Consider the following 18896-nt stretch of genomic DNA (forward strand, 5'->3'; position numbering starts at 1 on the left):
CCCCTCCTAATGTGCAAATATATAGCCTAAATTTGTTTCTAAAATATTATATTTTAATCACACTTCGGTACATTTCATTAGGAGTAACCTAAATTTACTTCTTGAGTAGTTGGGGTTATATCATGCAAGTACCTTGAAATTATTTTGAAAAGTTGTTGAACACAGGAGATATGACTTTCGGAAGAGCTTTTAGAGCCAAAATTGTCGCCCAGGAAGGTGTTTAAAAACTCAAGAATTCCAACATTCGAAACAAATACTAGATGACGCTGGTGACCTTTTTTCGACACAGCAAGTGTCAGCTCCATTGGCAAAAGCTACATGATACTTTTGTCCATCTATGCAAATTTTGTTAACCAAAAGATTTGGTGCTTGTGCTAATTTGTCTTTGTTTTCCTCCAAAAGTGATTTCATAGATGGTGTATATTAAAGCAAGTTTATTCAGAACATTTAATCTTTACCAAAGAATTCTTGTGCTTGGTCCTCCCTAGTATTAGAAAACCATGGACGGCAGAAAGTGACGCTTGACCGATACTAACGGAAACGTCATTGGGAGATCTGTGGCCCAAAGCTCTTCAGAGATCGTCGTCTAGAGGCAACGGTGTCTCCTGATCTGCCAGCTAGCGTAGGAGGAACTAAGTCCAAGTTAGTTTGTGTATGAGCGGATGTTGATATTGTCTAATTCAATATGCTAAGAACGATGTCTTGTACTGTTAGAACTGTGAATGAATGCTAATTGGTAAATATTGATGAATTGGTAAAATGCAATTGGCTATGACAGAGTATGTTAAATGTTGGTTGCATTTTAGTTGTTATTTTTGACTGTAATTGGCAAATACTCACTAGGATTCTTTGTCAATCAATACAATTTAGTGGTTAGTCACCAAACAATTATGTAAAAGAGTCGTGTAAAAATGCTGAAAAATACTGCTACTCACATCATTCGTATGTTCATTTTCAAGAAGAATATTTTTTCTGGTTAAAATGAAATTTAGTGATGCAATTAGAATAGAAGGCTATGTGGTATTTTTAATGAACGTTAACATTAAACTTTTAACTTCTTTCAATAATTAGAAAACATGGTTCTGTTGTAACTCTTTACACCAATTTTAAATTTTGAATTTGCAATTTAAATTTCTTCGTCACTCACAGTTTTTGCTCATTACACTTTTAGAGTTGGTTTTCTCCCAAAGTTCGGGTGCTTTGGGTTAAAAAAGAAACAACCACAGGATACTTCTCTAAAGTGGTTCTGTACGCTGAATTAATAAGTATAGTTATTTTTTTCTCGTACCTTCCGAATTATATAATGATTTTTCTAAAAGTTTTGACTTAATTACCGAAACTTCAAAAAAGGTAAAAAAAAATTGTAGGTACCATAGAAAAATGATTCAACATTTAAATTTAGGACAAAATAGAGCATAGACTTTCCGAGAAAATTGTAGTCAGTGGTGGATCAAGGTGGGCCCTAGCCCCCCATGATTTTTTTGGCGCCATTTTTTCCTCAATTTTCACTCTGTTTTAGAATAAATTTGTCAATTTGGTCAATTATTGGCATCTTTGTCACCCAAGGTTATGCTCACTGGTGCCCATGTCACACTACCCCCCTTCCCCAAGATTTTGCTCTAGATCTGCCCCTGATTGTAGTAGATTCATTTTCACTGCAAACCACTTTAATTTTGCAAAAGACTCCGGATACGAAAAGTCGGCTGGTGGGAAAATTTCCATTGTGCATTTGAATTTAATGTAGAAAATTGAACTAAAGGCATAAAGAAGTTGTTTTGCAATGTAACTGTGACTTGTTTGTCTTGAATCAGTAGTATTGAACGGCTTTCAATTAGTAGATCACATTTCTCACCAACGCACAAAAAAAATAAAGTCAAAACAAAAAGGGCTTTTAGAATAATATATACTGAAGACCAACTTGAGCCGTCTTAGCTCAGTGGTTGGCGATCCAGACCAATCCTGAGGTCAGGGATTTGAGTCCTGGTGTCGCTGGTTATTTGGTTTGGAACGGGGGTCAATTGTGTGACCCCCAGAGTCCACCCAGCTTTAGCCAGAGCTAGCCAAACTCAGCCAGAGTCGACCCAGCTTTAAATGGGTGCCTGTAGAAGTCTGGGGGAAAACGCAGGAAGCGTCAGATGATTTATCCCCAACCACGCATTGTGTTGAAGGCATTGAATCAGGAGATTGCTTCCTGCGCTACGCAGATCATGGTCAGAATACGAAAAAGTTTTTTTTTAGACAAGCTTCCCTGCCACTTTCTCCTGCACAAGCTGAAACAACCACTCTGACTAGGAGGTAGTATGCTGTATGTAGAATTTTCGGGCTTAAAGCTCTTTTTGATATCGGATTTCTGATTTTTCCCCACTTCTCATTTCCATCTGCCCCCAAAAGCACGAAGAAAAGTCCTGTTCTTTGCACTGTGGTATCTACCGAAACGGGTATAAGAAATCATAATATCTTCGTTTGTAAAGTGATACTGTATTAGAAGATAATGGACATTCTGTCAATCGCTTTTTTCTATTTTTTTCAATACCCCCTTAGTCTTAAAGGCAATAAACTTCTGTAATTAAATTACTTTGCTTGGCCACTACACTCAAGAGCATACAACCCGACAATATTTAGTCAAGCATTGACCGTTTGATTTTTAATCTCTATACTCAGTTGACAGTATCGCAAATTCAGCCATTAGAGACTGTGAGTAGTTAGTCCTAAAACAAACGATTCATTTACTTATGTACTCATTCACACCTTTCCATACGTATTTCTCAGAAGCTGTATATATTTGACCTCTTCCTCACTCATGTGTAAGTACGAAGCACTAACTCAAAATGGCTGGAATATCCAGCTGTAATATACGTTATTAATGTTCTACAGGGCCGTATCCAGGATTTTTTTTCTAGGGGGGGGGGGTTGCAAAAGGTTTTTTTCGAAGGGGCTTAGAAAAAAACGCATAAAAAATTTGTTTATATTCACTTTGTTATGTTTTTACGAGTTGGACAAACATTTCAGGGGGGGGGGGCTTAAAATGAAAATTGAATGGCGCAATGCCAATTTAGCAGAATTATTCAGCTCTCTTTTTTAATTTATTATCTTAATCTATAATGGACATTTGGTTATTCTTGTATGGATTAATACGAATAAAAGTGATAAACATATATCCAGCAATCTTATTAAACTTATGCTTAATCAATGAAAATACAATAGTCAAAAAAGTGACGCTTATATTAAAAACGTGCAAAATAAATCATAACAAATCATATAATAAATACATCTTAAGTAATCTAACTCAAACACTGCTTTTAGGGTTTCGGTAAGCCCCCATGAATAAAATAGAATCCACCATGTTGTCATAAATCATAAAGATAAAGGGGTGGTTGCAGATGAACTTTTCACGCTCAAGGGGGCGGGAGGATCGAAGAGCAATGAGTGCAGTTGCTGCTGCTGCTTCAGATCCTTCTTCGTTGAGCTCTACAACTGCTTTATGTTTCAGCTCATCAAAATATAGACCTGGGCTTGAAGAGAAATCCGTCATGTTAGCCAGGATAGGATCGAAAATGCTTTCAAGTCCCATATTTTTCAGCGTCTGAAAAAAAAAAAAATCCGAGTAACAAATTGGACCTGAATAGAGGGTAAGGGAATGTCAGATTAAACCAGTGGTCAGACTAGACTATGCCAATGACCAGATGCTAATGGTCAGATTAAACTATACCAATGACCAGATGCCAATGGTCAAATTAAACTATGCCAATGACCAGATGCCAATGGTCAGATTAAACTATGCCAATGGTCAGATTAAACTATGCCAATGATCAGATGCCAATGGTCAGATTAAACTATGCCAATGGTCAGATTAAACAATACCAATGACCAGATGCCAATGGTCAGATTAAACTATGCAGAGTCTCGTCTTTACTCAAGGTCACAAAATACAATCTAGCTTGGGCCATTGAGTATTACGTTACTTAGTGTTGTGATGAGTTGTTAGAAGTAGTAGTAATAGCTTGAAATTATCCATAACTTATAATATTAGGCAAGTTTTCTAATAAAAAGCTTTCGGCTATTCCTTACACTCCAAATCTTAGCACATCATCAAAATTATCAGCTTTATAATCGGTTACATAGCCGTTATGCAGGTACAAAGTGGTATCATCTCTTGATTATTGAAATTTTATTAAATTAATATCCAATTTTAATAATATTTCTTATCAACATAATATATTTCCGAGATTACGAAAACAGTTATTTCCTCGAACTATTCATCTTTACTGGCTTAAATGCGCTGGTTTTCGTATTTCCACTATTTTTCTGTCACTTTGAAAAATTCGACATCTGTTTAGATGAAAGTTTCACTGATAAGTATTCTTAAAAAGTTGAATACCTGATATTCGGCTCTTTTCATTTTGTATTTGAGATGGGAAGCAACGGCAATTCAAAAAGCATCAAGTGACATTTTTTGTCAAGTAGGCTATTTACAAGAATTAAGAGAAAGAAAACGGGTATAATTTAAATAAAGAAGTGAAACAAAGCAAAAGATAAAAAAAAACCCTTAAATAATAAAAATCTGAATATTTCGACTTAACTTTCGGGAGCCCTTTTCTACGAAAATAAACTGAAGAAAAAGAAACGACTTTTTAAATTAACTCATGCAAAGTTGAAATTGGAGTTGTATTTATTTGTTTGTTTTTTTTTTGTTCTATTTTATTTTTTTCTTGTTGTGTTGGTTGTCGTTTTCTTTAGGTGAATCAATTTAAAAATTATTTCTTTTTCCTTCAATTTTCTTTTGTAGAAAAATGATCCCGGAAGTGGAGTCTAAATATTCGTATTTTTTATTATTTAAAGTCTTGTAGTTATTTTTTTAACTTTTGTTTTGTTCTACTGCTTTATTCAGATTGAACCCGCATTTTCTCTCTTAATTTTCATCTAGTTTTTAAGATGCTCAGAAAACTTTTTTTTTTAAATACGGTTTATGCTTTTTTATCTTAACCAAATGAAACTTATTTGCACGAATGACTGAGAAAAAAAATAATAAAAATCGATTTTGCTTTCCTTTAGAATCTGTGTTTTGTGTTAGAATGTGTATTTGCGTATCGTGGTTGCTTAAATCTTTGTTGAATCAACAACCGATTTAAAAAATAATTATAGATAAAACAAGAAAACATTGTATTTTTTAGGTCTTTAGCCGTCCTGTGAAATTTATGGTTTGTAATATAATATGGTTTAAGTTACCGCAGCCGAGTTAACCTAAACATTTGTTTCTGTGGGTAAAAATCTACTTAGGAAGAGGGAATATCTGGAAAGAATGTATTTGGCGTTTTTGCAAAGCACGTACTTTAAAATAAGGCACAAAAATATCGGAAAAGTCCTTCGAAGGCAACGCAAAGAAAAAAAGTATTCCAAATTACTGATACTAGAGCACAGAAAACAGAGAACTTCTAAAAACTTTGATGATTTAAAAACTTTTCGTTCAAAATTTGAATTTTTATACAAAAACCTAGTTAGGTTTTTCGTTTTATCCACTGGCTCAAAATTTGAGAAACAAGCTCATTTGGTGGAGGCTGTCAGCTCAATATGACCAATCAGTTTTTAAAAAGGCCGGGCTATTTGCTTCTTGAGATTTTAATGTGATTGGTTCATATGAAAATGCATCGCAAAATTTAACCAATGGATAGCCCACTTTTTAACCTGGAAACAAAGGTAACTAGTCTATCCTTTTCTCTTTGGCTACACAATACAGAAAATTCAGCCCAGCTTGCCATAAACAGAGGATAAGTTTGAGCGCGTCCTGTTGACTATAATAATGGGTAAGGGGGGGGGATTATTCCCTTGGTTGAAGTACAGGATTATGTGAAAATATACCCTGTTTTATGATGCAGCAACTTTAAACGGTTGCAATAAAATGAACTTTTTTCCATTAATAAAGGACGAAAGCAAGTCAATGAAAATACCATAAAAAGGTAATTTAACCCCTCCCCCAAAATTGATACCCTTGGATTCTTTTCAGGTAAGAGGGGCACAACCCAATGACATAGTTTTCGGAAAAAATTCAACATAAAAATCGTATTGGGATTTTCATCTGAAACCTTATACCTCCACTGGCACCTATTTTGTGATTTTTTTAATGCCACTTTAGAGACCCGCTAACACATCTTTTAAAAATCTTGACAAAAATTGTTGGTTTCATTGAGATTTAAATGGTTATGAGCAGGGGCGAATGCATGCGCTGTATAATATTTTTCTCTCAAAATTATTGGGGGCAACTGTCCCCTCTTGCCCCTCTCCTCAAATGACGCCCTGGTTATGAGATTATGGTGTAATGTTTGTAGAATGTACAGCGCATATTTCGTTATATGTAGCCTCTAGATTTGAATATACCCCTTGCTTATAGAAAAATATTTTATATTTATACCAGAATTTCTTTTTATTTTCGTGAAATTCATTTTTAAAAATTGTCTTCATGGGTTAAACAATTTAATTAAGGAATTCTGATAAAAATTGGGATTTTTCGATTGTCGAAAGACTATCTATTTATTTAGACTTATAATTTTATCCAGGCTAGGAATTGGCAAAGTGTGAGCCAAAAATCGCCAGTTGCTACTCCAGTAACATCACGTCCGAGAATTAAATACAAGTAAAGACTCGTTACTTGGCGAAAGGGGGGATGGCATATGAAAATCCTGGGTAAATAATTTCTGAGACCACACTGGCTGGTCAGGACAAAACAAAAAATCGCAAAGAAGAGAGAAACGAGGACAATAACAGCCAGTGAAAAACAGAGCAAAAAATTATGCAAATATTTCGGTTGAGACCTCTGCTCAACCATTTTCAGTGCAGAATAATAAAAAATGCAAATAAAAGTCCAAAGAACTATATAAAAACCAAGTCTCAAAATAAACACTGAAACTGAAATAAGGATCCTTTCGAAGCAATGATGAAAGGGTAACTGAATAAAAAATACAATACTGAATGGTATTTCACAATTTCATTTTATCTAAAGCATTTTTAAAGACTAATTGGTTGCCTGGTAGGGTATTATCAGAGACTCTATTAAATTGTGGAACATAATTTTGTGAACAGATATAAAAAAGATCGGAATTTATAAGTTCATTGTAAATGGGGCTTAGAAAAGTTTCTCTAGTGTCTCTATTGAGGACGACCTTTAGGTCAATGTGCTTTTTATTTCGACTGCCTTCCTGAAAACGTACATGAGACCAGGGACAATAATGAAGGTATTATCAAACAAAATGAAATGATGTGGTTTGTCATAGACATGTTGAGCCAAGACGGAATCAAAAGTATCAGGCCTTTGGCGTAGCCCCATGTCTTTGTCGATTGAGGACCTGTGTTCCGAGAACCCCTCACCTAATTGCTGTTGGGTTCTACCAACATAGAAACAGCCACAAGAACAGGGAATTCTATAAACGCCACTACCCAGAATGGGGCTAGTTTTATCTTTCCCGCCGTTGAAAAAGCTCTGTATTTTATTTGAATCTTTAAAAGTGACATTAAGTTTTTTTTATGGATTCTCTTTAGTTTGTCAATCAATTTAGGAATATAGGGTAGAACAGTGAAAAGTTTCTTATCACCCTTCAAGGGGATGGTATCCGTTGGTGATACTTAAAAACTATATTAAAAATAAATTTTCAACTGAAATCAAGGAGTACATTAAAACTTAAACGAACTTACATTATTCCGTATAAATAAAAAAGATCATGGCAGCGTTGTTTCTACATTAAATTTTAATCAAAATCGAACAAAGTTTAATTTTAATAACTAAGTTTTTCCGAGGAAAATAAATAATTCATTTATCAGGTAGCATTTGGTCTCGTCAGCTATAATACCAATAGTGAGTAATATACAGTCTTAAAGCTATGATACAAATTCTAAAGTTGTTCTATAGTCTTAATACTATCAAGATGGCTTTACTTGGAACTTGTCTACAAACTAGTCCTCTTTAAAATCAAAACAAGAGCCAGTCATTGAACTGAGCCATTGTGCAGAAGTGATACAAAATTAAACGTAAAAAAAAAATGAAGCAACAATCCTAAAATAGATTGTTGCTTTATCTTAAAAGGGGTTGATAATATTTTTATTCTGTAAAAAGTGTCCTTAATTTGTTTGCTTTTACTGTACCAAAACTCCTATATTATTTTGTGTTTTCAGTAAAGCGCTAGTTTTCTAGAATCCCAAAAATTTAGGAAAATATAATTAGTTGGATTATTTGTGCTTGTTTTATTTATTTATATTAGATAGGCTGTGAAGTAATAATTTTTGCCCGTTTTAAGTTTCAATTTCGCTCTTTACTTCCCTCGGAAAAACTTTGTTTTTTTAGTTAATCTTTGTTCGTTTTTGATTAAAATTTAATGTAGAAACAACGCTGTCATGATCTTTTTTGTTTATACGGAGCAATGTAAGTTCATTTTGAAATAGGTTATAACCATGATAATAATTAATTTCGGTTTTCCGTGGCTCAAGCTCTACCTACTCGAAAGAAGCACTCCTTTGTAGTGAAATTTCTTTCCTTCTAAGCTAAAAGCAAGTTTTAATTTGTTTCTATGAAGCATTGTGTGTATTACTTAAAATTTTAGCCCAAAACTATTCTAAACCTTAATAAATGAAGGAATGGAGACAGTTATTCCGTCTTCATGATGATGAATTTCCAAGAAAGACAATAACTTATTTTTTCGTCACGATCTTCTAGCTAATGTGCAGAATAAAAAAATAAAAACTCTTTACCTTACTCAATTCCATTGAGGCTTCAATTTTGAATTTTGGTATTCCTACTTCAATGTCGACTTTCCACATGCTTCTCAATGCCTCTTTCAAAATGCTGCCATTTAGTTTTGACAAAACTTCATCAAGAGCGTTTTCCACAAATGGCGGAAGAAGAATAAACATGCTTATGTCCTCACCAACATATGGAAGTTCAAGGATATAAGACATCAGCTCCTCACTCACCCCTAAAATAGGTTTGGGAAACTTAAATCATTCAAAATTAGCCGAATCCAGGTTAAAAAATTGCAAGGCTTGGGTGATGGTGGCTACGAACCCGAAGGAAAGCAAATATTGGCAAATTAATAACAAATATATGAAATTATAGGTTAAATTGTTGGTCCGGTTATTCTTTTAGTAAGGGCCAGAAAACACATACCGCTTCACACGTGCCTACTTAAATAATGTCTTAAACCACATTTTAACATTGACCCATTTATAAGTAAAATGAGAAAAATTTTATAGTGGGTAAAAGATTCATATAAAATACTAAATATCGAGAGAAATATATGAATACTAGCAAAAGTCCTTCGGTCGTACATTAGGAAACCTTTATCAGCGGAATATATATATATATATATATATATATATATATATATATATAACCACCTAATCTAAACTAACATAAGCTAACCTAACTTTAACTTTTACCATCATAGCTTGCATAAGACTGAACAAGCTGACTATATATATAACCACCTAATCTAAACTAACATAAGCTAACCTAACTTTAACTTTTTACCATCATAGCTTGCATAAGACTGAACAAGCTGACTCGCAAAAGTAATCGAATTCAAGCAGAGAAAAAGCAATCTTGGATATTCATCGGTTGAATGTCGACAATAACCAGATTTTGAACATTAACGGATTGAAACCGCAATAAATAGATAAATAATAAACGAAACGAGGTAAGTAAATGTAAATGAATTAGTAATTACCTAAAAATGTAGGCTAAAATTCTTGAGTAAAAATGTTTTGATCGCATTGATTTTCTTAGTAGTGTGGCGTCTTATCAAAGCTATATCCAGGGGGAAGGTTAGGGTTCGACCTCCCTCTCCCCCCAATTTTTCCAACTCGTTAAAGCGTAAACAAAATGCATATTAACAAATTTTTGATTGTGTTTTTAATTTTTTTAGCTCCCCCCCTCAACAGCAATCTTGAATACGCTCTTACATTTTACCATGGCTGAATTGTCAAATCTGGTTCAGCACCAGAACCAAATAATAGAAAGAAGAAGCAAAGGGATAAATGAAACAAAGACAAGAAAAGTAAAGAAAGGAAGAAATATCAGAAATTTTCGGCTGAAATTAACAAATAGAAGAAACGCTTTAAGGGAGAGTAAAATGGAGTTTTTTGCCGAGTTCAAATCGTCTTATCAAAGTCTCTATCTTAACAATGTGAAAGCACCAGACAAAAGGGAACAAATGTAAATAGAGGGATAATCAAGATAATATTACAAGTTACTAGGCCCTAAAAAGATGCTTTGGACCTGAAGTAAAGATAGTCGGACTTAAAATTCAGTAGAATTCCAGCAAAATATAACAAATCCAGTAAAATACGTCCATACGCGTCTAAAGTATAAACAGGGTAAATTGAAAAAAAATACTGTTTCCATATGAACAATATATTGGTGGTTTCTATATGAACCACCTAAATTCTTAACTACCAGAGTGTAAATGTAAATAAAAATCCCCTAAAATAATACGGGAACATGATAAAAATGTGTCAATAATTGACAGCAAAACCCCCAATAAGAACGTATTTGTGGTAGAGACCGGCAATAACTTGCCCGAGATATTTGGCTAAACTCCCTAAACCAAAACACGAGTTTGACCCGAAAATGTTTGAAAAAGTGAAGCTTCTTACCGTGTCTGAATTGTCCTTTTTGGTACATCATTTTAACAAAGGTTTGCTCACTGGGTGAAATGTGGAAAATTGTAGGCTTTGTTCTCTCAGGCTTGAACTGAGATTGCCAATCTCCTTTGAAGTAGGCTGCGTTAGCCTAAAATCAGAAACAAGACAAAGTATCAGTTAATGCCACCTAAAAGCATTGTTTTTACTTCAAATAAAATATTTTGGCTCATAGCCTGCTTATTTTCTTATACAGGCGTCATGGCTCCTTCACAAATGATGATGTGCCACCTGTTCAAGCTATTTAATTTTAAGGTGATTATTATACCTTCTCTTGAACAACTCAAGAGGAAGATTTTCCGGGAGTGAAAGATCGTCGAGTGAAACTTGTCTTCAAGTATTCTTATCAGGGTTTCCCCTGCACAGGGTAGTCCTGTCGAGCCGTACTTTGGTGAATTGATCGCAAAGCATTTATTTTATCCGGAACAAGTTTTAATACCTTCTCAGATGGAGGGCAATGCAGGTGTTTGTAGAACATAGAGATTGAAGCCACGTCAGATTGATTCTGGATCGATAAATGGGTTTGGCATCAGTGTTGCTAGAAACTGCTGGACGAACTGCTCGGTATTGGACACGTTGATGAAGAGCGATGTGGCTAGTTGGAGCGCCATGAAAGAGAAGACATGCGTATTCCATGACTGGTCTGATACATAACGTGAATAGTTTAGAAATGGACTCATCAGGGAGGAGGCTTTTTCATCATTCGACGGCTCCTTGTTTCTCAGGACAGTCAGGACACAGTCAGTTTGACTCTTTCTCTTAACTCTACTTCTTAAAACAGTAAAAAACTTTAGCGTAAAGAGCGGGGCATTGAGAAGCAAAAGCCCCTTTCACATATGGAGTAAGTTCTGTTCGTTTTAAGTTTTAATGTTGCTCCTTACTTTCATTTAAAAAACTTGTTTTTTTTATTTAATTTCTGAACGTTTTTGAATCAATGCATGTTTTTATTTTGGCTCTCCGCAGAGGAATAATTAAAACGAAATTTGTATATTTTTTTTTTGGCTAAATGACTTTCTCATAATTTTGATCGAATGGTTTTGAGAAAAAAAGAGCGGGGGAGGAAGCCTAGTTGCCCTCCAATTTTCGGTTAATTTAAAAGGCAACTAGAACTTTTAATTTTTTACGAATCTTTTTATCAGTAAAAGATATACGTAACTTATAAATTAGCTTACGTAAAGACCTTTTCAATTATCATGTTTTTATTACATATATGAGGGGGTTCTCCCCCTCGTCAGTACCTCGCTCTTTACACTAAAGCTTAAATTTTGTCCCAATTCATTAAGAATGACCCCTGAATCACAAAAGCCGCAGAATAAATAGTTGAAATTACTAAAAATACTTTAGCGTAAAGAGCAAGGTATTAGGAGGATGTGAGCCCCTCATATGGGTAATAATTTCTCTACGTTTAAGTTTTAATGCTGCTGCTTACTTCCAGCTGCAAAAAAAACTTTTTCATATTTATTTTTTCATTGTTTTTTTTTAAGTAATGCTAGTAAATCCTGCGCTCCCTTCATGGAAATTTTCTTCCCCCATGACAAATTCCTCGCTGGAAAGCTCCCAAAGCATATCCCCCTCTTCTCAACCCCTGCCTCCAACCAAAAAATCCTCCTGAAAACGCCTGTACACTTCCCAATAACCATTACTATATGCAAGCACTGGTCAAAGTTTTGAACTTGTAACCCCTCCTACGGGGACTGTGGGGGAGTAAGTCGTCCCCAAAGACATAGTTATAAGGTTTTTCGACTACGCTGAATAAAATGCCTATCTCAGAATTTTGATCCGTTGACTTTGGGAAAATAATTAGCGTGGGAGGGGGCCTAGGTGCCCTCCAATTTTTATGGCCACTTAAAAAGGGCACTATAACTTTTCAGTTCCGTTAAAATGAGCTTTCTTGCAGCATTCTACGACAACTGGGTCGATACGATCACCCCTGGAAAAAAAACAAACAAAAAACAAACAAACAAATAAACACGCATCCGTGATCTGCATTCTGGCAAAAAATATAAAATTCCACATGTTTGTAGATAGGAGCTTGAAGCTTCTACAGTAGGGTTCTCTGATAAACTGAATCTGATGGTGTGATTTTCGTTAAGATTCTATGACTTTTAGGGGGTGTTTCCCCCTATTTTTTAAAATAACGCAAATTTTCTCAGGCTCGTAACTTTTGATGGGTAAGACTAAACTTGATGAAACTTATATATTTAAAATCAGCATTAAAATGCGATTCTTTTGATGTAGCTATTCGCACCAAAATTCCATTTTGGTGCCATTTTGGTGAGTTTTGGTTACTATTGAGCCGGGTCGTTCCTTACTACAGTTCGTTACCACGAACTGTTTGAAAAAAAAATGAAAGATATGTATTATGTAAGATATATGCATAAACTGTATTATAAAATTAATTGTATTATAAAAAAATGGTTATAAAAAACCGGTATTTTAAACCAGTTATAAAACTGGTATTTTAAACCAATTAAAAAACTGGTTTTAACTGGTTATGCTAAATCTGAGAGAAGAGACGTTAAAGGCCAGCAAATTTGTATCTTCTAAGACTTTATCTGCAGAACTATTACGACCTTTTTGTTTTAACTCGAGTTTTAGTCCTCTCAGACTGAATTTATGCGCAAGTCTCTTGATGAAACAAGGTTTATGTAAGATATATACATAAAATTGTATTATAAAATTAATTGTATTATAAAAAAAAAGATATAAATGAGCAGAAAATTAAACAAGAAATCGCCACTTAATATCTAATCAGATGGGGAACTTAGTTAATTCGTTTTGGCAATAAGGATTGGGAAGCCTTCTAAAATTAAAATGTAATATTCTTGAAAATATTATTTTTTCGTATAAGCCTATAATGAGTTTTTTGTTATAACAAAAAATTGACAAAATATTACTACCAGTTGAACAGTCATGACCACTTGTGATAAAACGGACGAGATCTAACACAAAACATGAGAATGTTCTTTGCTCGAAAATTAGCCAAGTAAATTTGGAATCCCTCCAGTTTACCCGACAATTTGTAACAGTTGAGTAGTCTATACTTATATGCAAAACTTTATTAATTTTCTGCAGTTTTTAGGACTGATAATACTTACCAAAACCATTCGAGTTTCAGAAGTAATCGAACCTTCCTCCAAGAAATTCTCTATTTTTCCCTTGGTCTTATCGTTCACCCATCCATTAATCATGTTAAGTGACTCAGAACTCTTTTTTAAGAAATCCATTTCTTCAACTTCTTCTGAAAGAACTTCAGTGATACAATTTGACAATGGCTCAGTAGAATCGAAGAACACCTTATTTGCCAGCTCAAGGTCATAGCTTTTTGAGGTCAGGTTAGCTGCACTGGAGAGACGATGTAGCATCTGTGTAGCTTTGTAAGATCGAATTGCAGTGGCCTGGAATAAAAAAAGCCAAATGTAATGCACTAGCTTACACTGGTGGATACAAGTGGCCTCCCCCCCCCCCGAAATTTTTTTTCTGGTGTCCTCATTCCTTGGTTTTCTTCTTGGTTTTCACTCTTTTTTAAATAAATTTGTCAATTTGGTCAATTATTGGGCTCTTTTCACCCCCTCCCCAAGATTTAGCTCTAGATCCACCTTTGTTTGCTTAATACTCTATATATTAGCTAATTTAAGTCAAGCTTATTCCTTTAGCTGGCGCTTATTCTTTTGGCTTCTTTTTAATAAAATTATAAAATTGAATTAGCTAAAGGGAGGAGTCTAAGAGGAGACTCAAACCCACTTTCTGCTATCAAAATTAGGGAATTTTGGAAGATCTAATTTTAAAAAATGTACATTTTATTGCATAATGTCAATCTTTACGTAGTTTCACAACTGTTTTCTATAATGTCAACCATTTTATTTTATGAGGCACATAACGGTCCTTCCAGAAAGTAAATTTTTTTGTTTGGATAATTTTTTCCGCTTAGCATTGGTTACGAAGCATTAGTTAATTGAGGCTTGAAGAAGAATTTTCAAATCAATGAAATGCGACAAGAAAACACTGGATCTAAATTTTGCTGATTATTACGCCAAAAAACAGGTGCATTAATTCACTGAAACGTAGAGGGAGGGGGATATTTTTATTTATTTTAATGGAAATACCATCAAAATAGTTTTTCAAAATTTAAAAGGTAGGGACAATTTGTTGTTTTTTCCACTTTTTCAACGAAAATACAAAAAAACAAGATATATTGTTAAAATATATACTCCCCTTACTCCTTGCTCCCCGCCTAACTAAAGCTAATGCAATAAAGTGAACTTGTGTTGTTCATAACCTGACCGAGATTGAGGCTTGAAGGAATTAGAAAAAATAATACAGAAATTACTTTGTATATGAAAGGGGCTGCTTCCTCATCAACGCACCGCTCTTTAAAGTAGAGTTAAGAGAAAGAGTCAAACTTTAGCGCAAAGAGCGGGGCGTTGAAGAGGGAACAGCCTCTTTACTATACGAAGTAATTTCTCTTCGTTTTAAGTTTTAATATTGTTCCTTACTTTCCGTTAAAAAAACTTGTTTTTTTATTTAATTCATTAGGTAAGTAGAATAATCATTCGATGCGTACATAATTCAAAATTAATTTTTATGATGTCAAATATTGATTTCACGTAAAAAAAGGAAAGCAAACCTACAAAAAAAATCCCGCAGAAAATTCACTTAAATTTCACATAAAAAAAAAAAAAGAAGTCAATGAAAAATTTCATGGAAAAAAAAGGAGAAAATGAAAAAACAGTCAAAATTCATATAACCAAACCTTCATTGTCAGTTTTGGCCAATAGCAAATTCAATAGTAACTAAAACAAGAGCTAAGAGCTCATATGGCACCGGCCCCGATTTTTTCCAAATTAACCACCCTCCCCACTCCCCGCCAGATGGTCAGATGGGGAAACGACTATTTCTAATTTAATCTGGCCCGGTCCCTGATACGCCTGCCAAATTTCATCGTCCTAGCTTACCTGGAAGTGCCTAAAGTAGCAAAACTGGGACAGACAGACAGACAGACAAACCGACAGAATTTGCGATTGCTATATGTCACTTAGTTAATACCAAGTGCCATAAAAATCGAAGTTTGAAAACAAAATGCACATCCAGAGTCCATTTTTATGCTGATTCTAAACTATTACATAAGATTCATCATTAACGTAAACATTACGTAAGCATAACGTAAGACTTAACATATATATATATATATATATATATATATATATATATATATATATATATATATATATATATATATATATATATATATATATATATATATATATATATATATATATATATATATATATATATATATATATATATATATATATATATATATATATATATATATATTTGTTTTTAGCTGGAAATTACACCAATAATTTCAAGAAGGAAGGGTCCAAATACATTCCATAAGCATGGGCTAGTTTAATCATGGTTGAAGCAGTAGCCAGGGGCTTCGTTTGGGGGGGGGGGTAGTTGCCCTCCAATAATTTGGAGAAAAAATATTATATAGCCCATGCCTCTTGACTATCCAGATATGGACCCCCTCTTGCCCCCCTCCCCTCATCCAAATGCTGGAGATTTGCCCCTGGCAGTAGCCTAGACCTAGTAAAGTACGAGCCCCGGCCCATAGTAGCGAAAAATTAAAAATTACGCTTTAAAAAAAAGATGGTAAATCATAATGCCATTCCTAGCTGATTCAGAAATGGTAACTATTATTTAAATTAGTCTTAACAGTAAAAACAATCATAATAAAATGTTGCTAAAACACAAAAGAACACAATAAAAAACGGATACTCTCTCTGGATCTGCGGTGATGAAAACCACTAAATTCCCTGTTTACGGACATGTTATTGCATTTTATTTTAAGTTAAGACAAAAAAAAAGACAAATTAGCCATTTAATTCACTCTTAGACATGTAGCAATTCTTATTAAAATATGGCGCTTAGTTTTCGATTTAAAAAAAAAGTAAAAGCTCACATTTTGAAATAAATAAAATGTTAACAATCGTGACCTTGATAATGTATCTAAAAAATGCATGATGTAATTCCGAAATATGAACTATCTGGTGATATGACGCTGTAACTTAGAATGTAAAAATGCTGACAAATAGTTTAGGTAATAAAATGTGCTTTAGAAAGCTCAAATAATAGAGCATAAAGGTAATATTTCTCAACAAAACATCAAATGAAACAAAAGTATTAAGTTACTATTTTCACATTTTTTGTTTTTTATCATACAATTTGAGCACATACGAAAGCTATTTCCTAACTGAACTGAAATATTCCAATCTTTTGGTAATTAAATAAAAAAAATTACTGAAAGCAAGGAACAGCATTAAAACTCAAAAAGAAAATAAATTATTCCGCATATGAAGGGTTGCCCACTCCTCAATAGCTTGCTCTTTACGCTAAACTTGTTAACACTTTTAAAAAAGCTTCCTATTCTAATTAAACGGCCTCTGTGTTTCAGTAGCCGTTCTTAAAAAAATGGGACAAATAGTCAAACTTTAGCGTAAAGAGCAAGGTATTGAGGAGGTGGCAAACCTTTACATTTGGAGTAATTCCTGTTCATTTTGAGTTTTAATGTTGCTCCTTACTTTCAGATAAAAAAAACTTGTTTTTTTTTTTAATTTAATTTCTGAATGCCGTAGACTGAATCTGATGGTCTGATTTTCATTCAGATTTCTTGAATTTTAAGGGGGTTTTCTCCCCTATTTCAAAAATCAGGCAAATTTTCTCAGGCTCATAACTTTTGATGGGTAGCACTAAACTTGATTAATTGATCTAGTCAGAATCAGCATAATAAGCTGATTCTTTAGAAGCCAAAAGAGCTTTTTTAAAGCTCTTTGTTAGTATTTCCTCTTCTGTTCATCCTAAAATATTCGAATAAAGACCTGATAAATATGAACTCCAATAAAGATGAACGTAGGCCCTAGGTATACGCTTCAAACAAAGTATATGAGTCACAATACTTCTTAAAAAAAAAAAAATACGTGTATGTTATTTCTGTATTTGATAGGTATAGATTGGTGAATCAAATTCCCAGGGTTTCAAGCTGTGGTAGATTTCTAATCAATTTTTTAATCTTGAGATTTCCAGATATTCAATGTCAACCTTTAAATCTCGATATGTCTGTTGAGCATAAAAATAGAAATTTGAAACATCAGCTCATATTTAGCATTAAGTAAGAGAAATGTCCCGTAAAAGTTTTGATTTATATACAACCAATCGTTGAAATATGATTGGATGGCATGCATCAAAATAAGTATAAAATTCCGCAGCGGTAGGCCTATATATAGCAGTTTATAAAATTTTATGAAATATATGCAACCCCTATACAAAAGCATAACTGTATTTTGTGACTGGTTGGTATTGAGAAGGTGAGAAACTCTGAAATAATATTGTAGTTGCATTCCATTTCCGTGGTCAACTCAAGTGGTGTGAATTTCCACTTTTTTTAAACATTTCACTAGTAAATGTTTGAAAAAAATCGATGCCATTCCACTGATTCCAAACTGAGAAGTCAAGACACTTATCTATACCGGTTCGAAAAAAATAAACACATAATTATTTGCCTTCTTTTATAAAATTTTTTTCGAAAATCTATTTTTTTAAATGACTACTCCGACCTTTGAAGGAGTATTTCGACTCATATACTTATGAATATAAAAAAAACAAGTTTTTTTAAATGAAAGTAAGGAGCAAAATTAAAAATTAAAACGAACAGAAATTACTCCGTATATGAAAGGGCTTTTCCTCCTAAACGCCCCGCTCTTTACGCTCAAGTTTGACTCTTTCTCTTAACTCTATTTTTAAAACAGTAAGAAACTTTAGCGTAAAGAGCGGGGCGTTGAGGAGGAAAAGCCCCTTTCAGATACGGAGTAATTTCTGTTCGTTTTAAGTTTTAATGTTGCTCCTTACTTTCATTTAAAAAACTTGTTTTTTTTATTTAATTTCTGGACGTTTTTGAATTAATGCATGTTTTGATCTTGGCTCTCCGCACATAAATAATTAAAACGAAATTTGCATATTAATTAATTGCAATTAATCGGAAGATTTTGAGAAAAAAGGAGCGAGGGAGGAGGTCTAGTTGCCCTCCAATTTTTTGTTTACTTAAAAAAGCAACTAGAACTTTTAATTTTTTACAAACGTCTTCATTGGTAAAAATATACGTAACTTACGAATTAATTTACGCAACGAACTTCTATATTCGTATGTTTTTATTG

At 33.7% G+C, this 18896-nt stretch overlaps 1 protein-coding gene across 4 annotated transcripts in view; it reads right to left on the reverse strand.

Annotated features, from left to right (window-relative positions):
- Positions 1-3204: 3204 nt before the first annotated feature.
- LOC136037372 (serine protease inhibitor 88Ea-like) overlaps positions 3205-18896 on the reverse strand; it is a 31734-nt gene continuing 16042 nt past the window's right edge. For all 4 annotated transcript variants that reach the window (XM_065720100.1, XM_065720099.1, XM_065720101.1 and 1 more), the window contains exons 4-7: positions 13779-14078; positions 10636-10771; positions 8734-8957; positions 3205-3583 (exon numbers count right to left, since the gene is read on the reverse strand). In XM_065720100.1, coding sequence (XP_065576172.1) covers positions 3287-3583; positions 8734-8957; positions 10636-10771; positions 13779-14078 — 957 coding nt within the window. In that variant the 3' untranslated portion in view covers positions 3205-3286. The remainder of the gene's footprint in view (positions 3584-8733; positions 8958-10635; positions 10772-13778; positions 14079-18896) is intronic.

Source organism: Artemia franciscana, chromosome 16 (assembly GCF_032884065.1).
Source record: "Artemia franciscana chromosome 16, ASM3288406v1, whole genome shotgun sequence".
NCBI classification, from domain to species: domain Eukaryota; kingdom Metazoa; phylum Arthropoda; class Branchiopoda; order Anostraca; family Artemiidae; genus Artemia; species Artemia franciscana.